The following is a 14,194-nucleotide window of genomic DNA, read 5'->3' as shown; positions in this document are numbered from 1 at the left end:
ATAAGCGTAGTAAAAGTAGGCGCGTTCCTCAGCCCCTAAATAAATACTTACGGTTGGATGGAAAGCCAACAGTATCTCATTAATAATTCTCAAACCGATATCTTCATTATTTAAGCAAATATAAGGATTTTAGATAAATCGAAATAGTGGGCGTAAGAGCAGGCGTGGTCAATATTTTTTTCTTTAAAACCCTAACTCGGGGTATGACGAACGTTTGTACAAAAAATCATGCAAATCGGTCCAGCCGTTTTCAACTGATTCCGTTACCAACAAACAACAATTGATTTTTATATATATAGATATATATCGAAAACCAAATGAGATCTCAAAAAAGCAAATTACATTATCTACATAAGGATCGGTTGATACCACAGCTATATTCAATCTTGAAGCATTATAATTGTTTTAGTAAAAATATCAAGATGTCACTTCCAAAAATTCTAATCTTTGGTAGTCATAAATTCTACATTACTGCTATTTCGGTTAGGGAATTTGTTTTAGGATCTACACAATAACTAAAATCGACCGTTTGACAATTTATGACATCTACGTCAAAAGAGAGGACAATATTGACTTTTTATGATGCGGACTACCATATGGGGAAATTTCAATACCAATAATCGAAATTTTAATACTATTTCTATTTAATAAATTCATTTGAAACAGTTTGAATGATTTCAGGTACAAGCTCAAATTTAAAACTCATAAATAATCATTACAAACTAATGATAGTCTAGTCATTTATAAAATTTTTATAAAACAAGTCAAAAATAAGCTAATTTATACTCTCCTCCATTTTGAAGGATATCGCTCAAATGAAAGACGCAGACCTGTATAAGTTATTTTTTTGTCATAGGTGGTTGTATCGATTCCGAACTTCACATACGAAATTTGGAACAATTCCGATCAATAATGTCGCTAATATCATCAAATTTGAAACAATTCCGGTGAATAATTCGATATCGTGGACCTTTATAGACAATCCTCTTCCAGAGAGTTAAGTACTCAGAGGGACACTTTGTATGGAATTTCAGACAGTTCCATAAAAAATTTAGCTACAATAATCAAAATACCGAATATAATCCAAATACCGAATGTAGGGAGGTACCGTTAAATGGGGGATATACGATATCGTGGACCTATATAGACAATTCTCTTACAGCGGGTAAAGTACTCAGAAGCAACTCCGTATGTGGATTCTCAGACAATTCCATAGAAAAATTTGGCTACAATCATCAAAATACCGAATATAGGGAGGAACCGTTATATGGGAAATATAAAATATCATTGACATATATAGACAACTCTCTTCCAGGGAGTAAAGTACTCGGAAGGAACTCCTTGTGTGGAATTTCAGACAATTCCATTAAAAACTTTAGCTACAATCATCAAAATACCGAATAGCGGGAGGTACCGCTATATTATGGACGTACGATATCTTGGACCTACATAGAAAATTCTTACAGGAGGTAAAATACTCAGAAGCAAAAGACTGATCTGTACATAATTTTAGCTTCCTATGTTATTTCGTTTTGACCATAGCGTGATTACAACAGACGGGCATACGGTCAGACAGACGGACGGACGGACAGGGTTAAATCGTCTTAGAATTTTACGCTGATAAAGAATATGTTTACCTTGTTAGGTCTACATTTATTATTTCGAAGAGTTACAAACGGAATGACGAACTTAACATATTAATTTTCTGTTGGCATAAAAATTGGTTAGTACAGCCGGGCTGCGATGGAATGTGCTAATCACAGATGAAAACACCAGACAGTACCTGTATATGACTGAAATTGGCCTATGTGACTGATTTTCAGTATCAAACATTTAAATGAAGCTGTCAAAGTTATAGATTTTCATAAAAAATGTTTTTAGAAATTTAAATCCTTTTGAAATTGACTGCAGTCAACAAATATCCTCACTCCTTCTCTTGGAAATTTTCATCTTTCAGATTTGCATTTGTACTCTATGACAAAATCCGATGAATGGCCTTCTGGAAAAATCCTTCATTGTTGTAGCAACAGTTGATGCACGACCTCACTTAACATTTCATCTATGCAACACTCACAACCCCTGTTAAATATTCAGGAGTCTTGTATGTCTATCGTACACTCTGTACAACTCCACAAAGCTCCCAAAGGTTTAGTGCAATTCTGTACAGTTGGTAGCTGTTGCTCAGTCTGTTATGACTGGTGACGATGCGTCTTCGTCTCAACATAATGAAGAGACCACTCTCTCTTTCGCCATGTTACTCGCTCACTGTAAACCAGCAATGCTGCAAAGACTTACTAACTAACTTGTCTGCTTGCTGGCTTACTGACTGAATGAGTGACTGGCTTTTGGTTTACATTGGAAATTTTAAAATACACCACAATAACCATAACAACAACAACAACAATGCCACCAATAAAAACAAAACCAAAAAAATGAATTGTTTTAAACCATGGTCTTCATATAGAGTATATAAACCATGTGCAGGCCATGTTTGGTTATCAGTTCATTTTTCAATTTGGTATTATAAGCCAAGAAAGCCAAAACCTTCATCAACATCGCCAAATAAATTTTGGATTATCCTTCACAACTGCTACAAGGATTAAAACTTTGAATTGAATTTTTAAATCGTTATTCCAGAAATAAATCCATTCAGAAATATGACCAGTCTTAAAGTTATTGTAAGTTAAAAACAAAAATAAAAAAACACAACAACAATAAAGAGTGAATGAACTGAACATGAAAAGGCATCTAAACGAAAAGTGAAATGAAATGAAAAAAAAAACGATGGTGTCACAAAGTTGTAAATCAATCAAAAGAATTATCACTGGAACTATTGCTTTGACATAAACATCATCAGAATTGAAAGACTTCAATACAAAAGAATAATTAATACAATGGATATTGAAATAGAAAAATAGTTTGAATTTATTATTCAGAATTTGTCTACATGTCGTGGGAAAGTGTATGATTTTGTAATTCATTCTTCATATGACGAAACGAAATTCAGTCACGTTTTTTCATGGTGTGCCAAAGAATAATTAAAAATGTAAAATATTGAAGAAAAGAGGAATTAGCCAGAAGCCAAGAATATATAGAGAGAGAGAGAGAGTGAAACTGTGATATAGTGTCCGTCAAATGTTATTGATAAGTTGAAACATGCGGATAATCTTACATCCGTTTTCTGAAAAAATTATGTTTTACTGGCATGTATTCGAGATTTTAAGTCTCGTTTCAATTATTTTCAAGATTCACTCGAAGAATTAATGTGTTAAACCTATCTTAGGGCAAAATCCCTTCCATGATATTTGGAACTGATCTAACCACTTCCGTGTGTTTGTCTCTTAGGTTAGCTATCTCTCATAATGAGTACCTTGTTTTATCCAAACTTTGTCTAAAGAAGGACTATATAGGTCGACTCCTTCTAGTACCTTAACTTATCAGAGTGTTTATAACCTACACCACATACTGGTAAGGGAATTATGTCTTTGTGCATTTGTTTGTAACATGGAGAAGGAGGCGAGATAGACCCATAGTTACTTTTGAGGATCTTCAGAGAATCAATTTCTAAGTCGATTTATGCATGTCTTCATTTCAATAATAACAATTTTATTAATAATAATACGAGGATTATGTATTATCGTCGAAAATTTTAACTCTCAAACAAGTCAACAAAGGGATCTCTTAAGTTCTTCTACAACACTATGTGTTGGGGGTACTATTAGTTTGATTAGGCTAAAAATTATGTAACATTTGGAAATATTGGTCGAAGACATAGGGTGTTACATATGGATCTTCTTTTCTCGCCGAGCTAAGTCGTATGTCCGCCTAAGATAGGGGGAGATGATTGCAAAATATTTTGGGGTCGAAATGGACCAAACACAGTAGACAGCATACCGGAAATAACAAGCAATCAGCTGATATGTCCAAACAAAACAATTTTCAACCATTAAAAACAATAGTAAGTAAAGGTTAAAAGTCGGGCTATATTATACCTATGCGAATTTAGTAAAAAACTTTATATTGGGATTTTTTGTGAAGTAGATCACACCAACCATGAACCTTATTTGAATGGGTATTATGGCCTTTGAGTAGTCACAATTTGGGAACTATAACCAACTCTGAATAGATTTTCAACAAATTTGACGGAGGCTTTTGTACCTCTAGTACCAAATAACATTGCTGCATAGTACATGATATAACTTCGATAAGAATTATATTAAGTAATTTTTATTGGAGCAATACATCAGCAATACCGGACCGCTTGAATATGAAAAAATCTATCCAATTTGGGTTGATATTACATATATGGTGGACAATAACCGTAAAATCCTATAAAGATGTATATCGAAGGTGTATACAAATCTGAACCGATCTCGATAAAATTTGGCAGAGGTATTTTCGAGCAGCGTCTCATGCCCAGTATAAAATATCATTGTTGTGGAGTGCATATTACTCATGTGAGGAACTTTAGCATCAAATCGGATGAAACATATATATGGGAGCTATAGCTCTATCCGAACTGATTTATGAAAATTTGAAGTACTTGTTTCTAGGATGAATTCAGTCGGAATTGTCAAGATTCAGTTCATTTGGCCTGATATAAGCCATTTGGAGCAAAATAAACCTAAAATCGGATAAAGATATATATGGGAGCTTTTTCCAAATCTGAACCGATCTTAACAAAATTTGAAACACTTATTTCTGAGCTGTATCTGATATTTGCTACCAAAGATTATTGTTGTGGAGTGCATATTACGCATGTGAGGGACTTGAAACCCTAAATCGATTGAAACATATATATGGGAGCTATAGCTATTTCTGAACCGATTTTCACCAAAATTTTAAGTAGTTGTTTCTGGGCTGAATTCCTCGGAATTTCCAAGATTCATTCCATTAAGGCTAATATAAGCCATTTGGCGCACAATAAACCTGATATCGGATAAAGATATCAGCTATATCCGTATATGAGAGCTATATCCAAATCTGATCCGATCTCGATACAATTTTACAGAGGTTTTTCTGGATATCTGTTACCAAATATCATTCTTGTGAAGTGCATATCAGGAATGTGTATTTGTATGGGAGCTATAGCTATGTCTGAAGCGATTTTCACCAAATATTATGTACTTGCTTCCAGACTGATATTCACTACTTGATGCACAATTAACCCGAAATCTTTTATAGATATATATGGGAGCTATATATAAATTTGAACCGATTCTCACCAATCTCAATGGGGTTCATCCTTGGGTCAAACAAGTATAGTTTGGGAAATTTCATCTCAATCGGATAATAAATGCGACCTGCATTTTGTTCACAATAATACATGGACGGACAGACGGACTGACATGCATAAATCGATCCAGAGTGAGTCTATGAAGATCCTCAAAAGTAAATATGCATCTATCTCGCTTCCTTCTCCATGTTACAAACAGTAGTAAAGTAGTCATTTATGGAAGTTTTTGGAACTGTCCATGGCCTTATGGGATATGTAACGGTGTTAATTGAATATAAATAAAAAACGACAAATGCTCTTTTCTCGTTTAGGAATTTAAAGAACTGATAGAATTCTTCTCACCTTGAACATCCTGTTCTTATTTTCTTTAAAATGCGACTTCGTTATTGTTTTGGCTATTAAGCTATTGTGGCGGGTTTGGGTAAAATAACCTTACTTCCGTGTTTTTGAAGCACATGTAATCTTTAAGTAAGTTTGTAAAATTTCAGCAAGATACGGCGATATTATATTCTACAGCTATAATTTACGTCGGTTATTTTTTATTTATTTATTTTATTTTTTTTTTTTTTTTGCATTGAAAAATTCAACATTTTTTCCTTGGATAATAAACATAGATATCAAAAATGTTTCCTACAAGTCATTCAGTCAAACACAAAGCTACTACAAATACCTATACCTAATCTACAACTCATCCAAATTAAATAACAAAAGATAAAAAAATGTCCCTTGGACAATAACAAAAATTTGATAACAATTTTCATTCCATTCAAATTTACAACAGCGAACAAAAGTCCGACATAACTTCAGTTCATTTCTCGTTTATAACGATCGTCTCGTCACCTTTTGTTTGCCATAATTTCTGTATTAATTAATTTGCATTAACTAATGAATGAATGGACAGAAAGACAGACAAATAAACAACAAAATAATTTTATTTCATTTTTTTTTTTGCTTTTTTCATTTCAGCTACTTTTGGCTTTGATCGGCTTGGCTTATGCCACTCCAGGAGGCTTCTTTGGCAAACAGTAAGTATTTCCATGCCCGTGGCGAATGTAATCTATTTTGTTTTGTTTTTTTTTTTTTCATTTGGCATTACATTATCCAGAAACACATAATTATCGTTGTCAATTATGCCAACAAACCAACAGATAGACAAATAAATGAATAGAAAGACACAGACAGACAAACGGACATGCAAAGTTGGCTATCACTCCCATGGCCAAGATTGCTGCCATGCAATCTATTTTATTTTGCATTGTTGGTGGCATTTTTTGCTATTCATTAACATATTGCAGGCGTAAGTTGTGTCTCGGTGTGTGTGTGTGCGTTTTTCTCCGATTATCTTTCTTTGTGCGGGGTTTGATGGTATATTCGAGAAAATCACAATTGTGTTATGAATGGAGACCGGCAAAAGGTTTATTGCTTTGCCATCTATCTATGAAAATGTGTATCATAATTTAAAAAATGGGATTTTTGTTTTTGTCAATGCCGTAGCTGGTCTATTATTTTCCTGAGGAGAACGTTGGCCCTAGCCTAAAAGTATGCACATTAATTTATATTTGTAAGAAATCCAGTACTTGTCCGCCCGATATTAATAGATGGTGCGCATTTGAAAGTAATTGGCAAACTTTTTGCACATTTCAAACCTTTCAGAGCCAATTTCATATTTCAAATCGTGTTATCAATAGTAACTCCTATCTAGTCACTCCTCATTTAGTATTAGTAGGATATTTCACTTTTAGGGTATATCATACTAGTTTGCACTACTAAAGGTTAGGGATACGTAATCCAATATTTGATTTACTGATTTATCAACTTTTGGAATTGGATAGATCTTTGGCTGTAATAAAAGTTACAAAGTCGTCCTTTTGCATTCGATTTTGCGACGAGGATTCTTGATCGATTTTTTTTCTTCAGCCAAGAAGTATGCAATTTTTTAGTGTTTAGTTGTTACTTTCATGTCTTTGCTGCTACGTTCCGATAGATGGCGTTAGTAGCGTAAAATTGAATAACATATTAAAAGATAGGTTTATTTTCTGCCCGAAGTAACTATTTCTCGATATTTTCAAATCATAATAGGTAGAACGCTTCATGTTTAGGTAGCAACACCTGATGTTTAGGTAGAATATTTCTGTCTCTGTAGAATACCTAAAATCCTTTCTATATTCACATTTTTATTCGTTACCCTAATACTGAAATTCATGATCCTAGCTTCATCTTCAAGCAACATTTGAAAATGCTTTTTATCTACGCTCCTGACTATTTTCATGGCAAATCTCTGTAACTCAAACATTGCTCTCATAATGCCTCCCATTACATCATTCGAAGCGCCAGTTCAAGTGAATGTATCCTTAAAAACCATGGCATTTTCCTCTTCAATTTCCTTTGTTTAACAACAAACTGGCTAGTTATCTGCCTGTCTCTGTTGTTTGCTTTCAATCGAAACATGAATTGCCTGTGAAATATTTTATGATTGGATTAATGTTGGCACTTAACATCTAATTGGAGGCGATCTGCGTCATCGAATTAACCCATTGTTTTATGACATGGTGTCTACTCCTAGTCTACTTACATTTCGACATCTTGACCCCAAAGATAACCAGCAGGGAAAGGTCAAATGTCGGACGGGACCGACTATATGATACCCTATACCACTATGCGTATTTAGTAGAGCTCCCGTTACAAGAAAAGTTTATACTTCGAATTTATGTGAAGTAAAACAGACTAACTTATTTGAATGTCTATCATGGCTTTAGAGTAGTCACAATTCGGGAACTATAACCAACTCTGAGTCGATTTTTAACAAATTTGACTGAGGGTTTTGTACCTGTAATACAAAATAACATTGCTGTATAGTGCATGATATGACTTCGATAAAAATTATATTAATAAATATTTATTGGAGCAATACATATACCGGACCGGTTGAATATGAAAAAATCTATCGAATTTTGGTTGATATTACATATATGGTGGGCAATAATCGTAAAATCCTATAAAGATGTATATCGAAGGTACATATGAATCTGAACCGATCTCGGCAAAATTTGGCAGAGGCATTTTCGAGCTGTATCCGATGTCCCGTTTCAAATATCATTGTTGTGGAGTGAATATTATGCATGTGAGGGACTTTAACACCAAATCTGATGAAACATATATATGGGAGCTATAGATATATCTGACACGATTTTAACCAAAATTTGAAGTATTTGCTTCTAGACTGAATTCGGTCGGATGTGCCAAAAGTCAGGTCATTTGGACTGATATGGCCAATTTGGTGCACAATGAACCCGAAATCGGTTGAAGATATATATGGGAGCTATATCTAAATTTGAACCTAATTTCAATAGGGTTCGTCCTTGAGCCAAACTAATATTGTTTGGAAATTATCATCTCTCAGGAATAATAAGTGTGCCTTGCGTTTTGTTCATAGAAATACATGTGAAGAACGGACGGACTAATATGCATAAATCGACTCAGAAAGCGATTCTATGAAGATCCTCAAAAGTAACTATGGGTCTATCTCACTTCCTTCTCCATGACATAATACCCTTAACACTATGTGGTGTAGGGTATAAAAAATACACCAACTAGTAAACAAAAATTTAAGCACTAGCATATATATCTTAAAGAAAATTGCCTAAAATATTACTAAGTAATTTAATTTATACAACTTCTTTTCAAAAAGTTGATATTTCACAATCCAAACCTATTTCGGTTTCACAAGCCAAGTCTTTTGCAAATGTTGTTCTAACATAATGTTTGTGTCTTAAGTCTTTCGTTTGCTAAGGAATTACATTTTCCTATTCATTTTCATTTTTGTGTCAAAATAATCAATTTTGCAATTTTAAACACGTTCATAAATATGTCGCCAGAAAAACTACGAAAATTCAACAATCTTCCTCTTCATTTGATTTGACACATACATTTTCCGAATGAAAGACTTCAGACGGAAACTGGTTATCATAACCGAAATTAAGAAACTCATATCAAATACCATCGAATTGCTTGTGTGGTTTGAAAACAGAAATGTCGTACTGTTCAGTGCTTAAATTTGAAACTTCTTTATTCGCACGATTTAAGGCTGCAGCATATTGGAAAACAACAAGTGACTTTGGCAACATTTAAAAGCATTTTTTTTTCTTTGAATATTCCAACACAAATTTGTTTGCAAAAATATAAATTTACGAAATGGCAAGAAAATGATAAATCTCGTGTGTATGATATTAACAAATTCAACTAGTTTTCAGTGGTCATACTGTCTGCGTATTAGGATTTATTTAATTGAAAATAGGAATCATGAATCTTTACAAGAAATATTACGAAAAATACCAAATTATGCCCAGTTCATTTAGCAATTTTTTGAAAACGAAGGACTTGCTTGTTGCTTAGCCATTTTGGGCAAAGACTTTAATCTGGACCCATAGAAGGAAATTCATTTTAAGAACATGTATAGTAGGTTTTCTATTACATTCGGAAGAAGTATACAAAGTATCTTGTGAAGATATTTTACGGAATTGCTATAGGCCTTCTGTTTGTAGAAAAAATGTATCAAATGCTCTATCTATCAAAGACCACAAAATTTCGTCCAGCCTCAAATGCGGCTCTAAAGAATTATTTTATAATCTGTCACCAAAAAAAGTATGAAAACTGAAAAAAAAAAAACTTACTGCTCATTATTGGACAAAAGTGCTCAAAACGAAAGAATTGAGACACAAACCGGTTGTGTATGATATATTGGAAAATATCCAATCTATAATCAGGGACCACAGCCATATGACAACAGAGGGTATATATCATTTAATACGACGAAAACGTGTCTCATCGAAATAACGGCTTTAGATTAGGTCGAAGCCTGGTAAATCGTAATATTGTTGTCGAACTTAGATCGGGTTCGAAGATGGGCAACATTGGCCCACTCGTAAGAAGATCAAAACTTTCAAAGAAAATGTTTTACCTCAAAGAAAGAGATAGGATAATTCGATTATGTGCAAACTTTGCAAAACCCAATATTTTTGTCAGTGCTAAGTCAGGTGTGAAAACGTAAGATATCGGCCTACCCCATGAAATACCTCCACCAAATACCTCAACATCTGCAATAATTAAAATCTTAAAAAATGTGAAATAAGAGTCAGATTGTCTTCAAATTTCACCCATACCAATATTATAAACGTAAGATTGGATGTACAAATGAGATAGATCGGTTCACTCCTTCTGGTACCACCTCCTCAATCATTGAGCTCGTAAAACGAGAAATTAGCATCTAATTTATTTCAAACTTGGCATATCTAAACATTTTTATCAACACAGAATCAGTTGTGAAGATGATAGATATCGGCCAATTCCTTCTGGTACCACTCTTCACGAAAGGTCAAAATTTTGAATAAAATGCGAATAGAGCATCTAATTCTCTTCAAATTTCACACATCCCATTATTTCTACTAAGACAAAATCTGATATCGAATGAAGATGGAATATATTAAATTTATGAATAGCCATGATATTCTTATTGACACGTGTTCTGGGGGAAGATATTAGAAGGTGAGATAAAAAAACTGCAACAAAGTCAAACATTTTATACATTTTTTTTTTTTAATTTTATTGAATGAAAGCAAAAAATGTCTTTATAAACAAGCGGAAGACTCAGAGAGTTTTTATAGTCGAGCTGAAGGCTCAGGAAGTCTTTGTAGACGAGCTGACAGCCAGGGAGTCTTTATAGACGATCTGACAGCCAGAGCCCTTTATAGAAGAGCTGATGGCACTGAAAAGGTATTTTTAAATCAACTTCCATTGGCCCTCATACTACAACTTCTAGATCGAAATGTTCAACTATAGAAAAGACTTAACACACAAACATAATTTTTAATTCCTCTTTTTTAGGCGAACTGTTGGCCAGGGAGTCTCCAAACCAAACCCCTGGTGACCCACTTAATTTAACTCTTAATTTCTAGTTAAAAATGTTGAACTAATCTTAAGACTCAAGACACAAACTTGATTTTAAACCAAGGAAATCAAAAGACTTAAGCGCCAAACTTTTTTCTTGTAGGAGAAACTAGTTCAAGTGACATAGTAATTTATAAATATAAATGTGTACCCCCAATGGGTTAAAAAACCACACCACTTTAATGTTTTTATGCACTCCAAAGTGGAATTCCGTTACAAATTTCATTGAAATATTTGTTTTGCCGGTTTTGTTATTTTGCTTTTCCAGCGGATAAGGCAAAGAAAGAAATGCTTTATTTTTTGATTCAAAATAATTGCCAGTCTTTTTTATTGCTAATGCCATTTCATCTCTACGTTTATGTGTGTGTGCGTGTGCCGTGGTGTGTTTTATTAAATAATTAAGTTCACATTGTTACCGGTGTGTTTATAAGATTTTATTATTTTTATTGCAATTGTCAGACGTTGGCTGATAACTGTAATGCAATCATGAAATAATTATGTGAGTGTGTTTGTATTTTTGTTGCTTTTTTTTTTGTTGATGATTTTGATAGTTCGTTGGCACGAGTTGGCTGAACACCACTTATCGTTTATTGTCACACAGCCAGATATTAAAATCCAATAAGCGACCAAAAATACAACACTCTACCGGCAAAGTCGTTTAAACGCTGGCACAGCACACACTGGCAGAGGGTAACAACAAAACGCAATAAGTAGCCGGGTTATAATTATGCGGAATACACAAAACAATTGATTGTGCAGAAGCTCATTATCATTCATTGGACATGTCATTGGAGGGATTCTTCGTTGTTTGTTTTGGAACACATTTTTCATTTTTGTTTTTTGCCTTTATTCGCTTTTTACTGCATTTGACACCTTAATGCAATGCGGATTTCATAAACACGCAGGCCTCAAGTTCACAGACATCATTAAAAAGGCTATAAACAACATTTTCACTTTCATTAACATAATTATGTGCCCTTCTCGCACATTAGGTGTCATTCCGAGTGAATGAATGAATGAATGAATGAATGGATGTGAATGCTAAAATTGTTATTTGTTTAACTTTGTCATTAATTTAATATTTTCCCCCTCCTCTTACAGTGAACATCACACCATTCACGTGCCATACAAAGTTCACACCATCCATCATCACCATGTCAAGAAGGTGCCCGTCATCAAGGAGGTTGTGAAAGAGGTGCCCGTCGAAAAGTTGGTCGTCAAAGAAGTTGTCAAAGAGGTACCCGTTGAGAAAATTGTCCATGTGCCCGTTGAAAAGATCGTCCATGTGCCCGTGCATGTACCCGTCCATGTTCATCATGAAGATCACCATGGCGGTTATCATGGTGGCCACAGCAGCGAATACATTGTCAGCAGTGACTCTCACAAAGGCTGGTCCTCATCTGGATGGTAAAATAATTAGTCAATAGAGAAATCCCTATTTTAGTCCCAGTATTTGTTTTGTTTTCCTCTTCACCACCACCACCACTACTACCTGTCTAGTTTAAGTATCTCTTTGAGTATTTAAATATTTCTATTTGTTTTATTTTGTAAATATTTTTTGTTTTAATTGTTGTTTTCGTTTTTTTATTAAATGAATTATAAACTATATTTGTTGTACAATTTTTTTTGTTTAGTAGTTGTAGTTATTAAATGAATTACTAAATAAAAATGGAATTAAAAAAATAATGCGGAAATTTGTTGTAATCTTCTTACTAAGGATAGATGTGAAGAAAATTAAATAAAATGTGTTCCTTTAAAAGAAAATTAGAAGAAAATTGCTTTACACTTGGCTACAGTCCAAGAATTGTTTCTCCACATGTCATAGACAAAAAAATATAAAAATCTTACTTAGACCGACAATTCAAAATTTAAAAAGTAAGCAAAGGCTATAGTCGTGTGGGCAGACCATGTCATACCCTACAACACTACAATATGTTAGAAGCCCTTTATGTCCAAATCCAAATTGGAAGATTTCGCTTTAAACAATTATGTCACGGAGCACTGCCCAGATATTACCCTTAGCATTTTGACCAGGGACATTTGCGCAATATTTACGCACTAGGTCGTACTCTTAGTTGTTGTTGTCCATTTACAGCTAAATATAATCCAATGGTCATCCAAAATGCTAGAATTCTTCCCTGTTCTTAACTCTCTTCCCAAGCGTGTCGATTGGCTTCAATTGTGTGATCAGGTGATCATTTTTTCTTTTTTTTGTGTGATTTGAACCCCTAAATATATTGCGGACATCTTTGAAAACAATAGGCATAGCCCTTCTGAGGCTAACCCTACCTCTGTGATAATTTTCGTGAGGATCGGACGATAATTGCAATCTGTATATGAAAACCTCAACCTGTGTTTAAGGTGAAAAATATTACAAAATGTATACTTCAATATTATAAGTCAAATTGAAAAAATCGCATGCGATGAAAAATATGAAAAAATAAAAAAAATCTCGCAAAATACTACAAAATCTACTAGCATCATTATTGGCATCTTTTTATGCGATTTTTTAGATTTTATTCTTTTATGCCAATAGGGCATTCTGAATTGACAAAATTTGTCAAAATCGGTCCAGCCATTCTTAAGATATAAGCATTCTAGCTAACATCACCTTCCATTGTATATACACATTGAATATATTTCGCTATATATACGATATATTTACTATCGGCATCTACGTAACGATCAGAATTGACCTGTTCGTTTATTTGTGATGTCGCCGGGATTAAAAATATTCGCGGTTTAATGGAAAATTTGACTTTTATTTAACACAAATAGTATGGTCTATTTCACCCACTAAATATTACCCGATGACCATCAAATTTGGAAGGTTCCTGCCCAAACCTAAGCTTTAGCCCCATACTAACTTCTGCGTCGATTGCTCTATTATTGCAACCTGTAGAGCAACTACAAAATCAGGAAATTTTTCAGTTTTTGGTCCATTTCAACCCCTAAATATTTTGCGATCATCTCTAAAAGCAATAGCCTTCTATTCTGGACCTCCATTCTTAATTT

General features: G+C 33.8%; 1 protein-coding gene across 1 annotated transcript; it reads left to right on the top strand.

The window, feature by feature from the left end:
* The first annotated feature begins 2,514 nt into the window (after nt 1-2,514).
* On the top strand, nt 2,515-12,847 carry LOC101893606 (uncharacterized). Its single transcript, XM_005188638.4, has 3 exons — nt 2,515-2,678; nt 6,203-6,261; nt 12,281-12,847. The coding sequence occupies exons 1-3, from the start codon at nt 2,658-2,660 to the stop codon at nt 12,588-12,590; spliced, it is 390 nt and encodes a 129-aa protein (XP_005188695.1). The 5' UTR covers nt 2,515-2,657; the 3' UTR covers nt 12,591-12,847.
* The last annotated feature ends 1,347 nt before the right edge of the window (nt 12,848-14,194 follow it).

Source organism: Musca domestica, unplaced genomic scaffold (assembly GCF_030504385.1).
Source record: "Musca domestica strain aabys unplaced genomic scaffold, Musca_domestica.polishedcontigs.V.1.1 10, whole genome shotgun sequence".
In the NCBI taxonomy this organism is placed as follows: domain Eukaryota; kingdom Metazoa; phylum Arthropoda; class Insecta; order Diptera; family Muscidae; genus Musca; species Musca domestica.
This window is presented reverse-complemented; position numbering and strand designations above follow the sequence as displayed.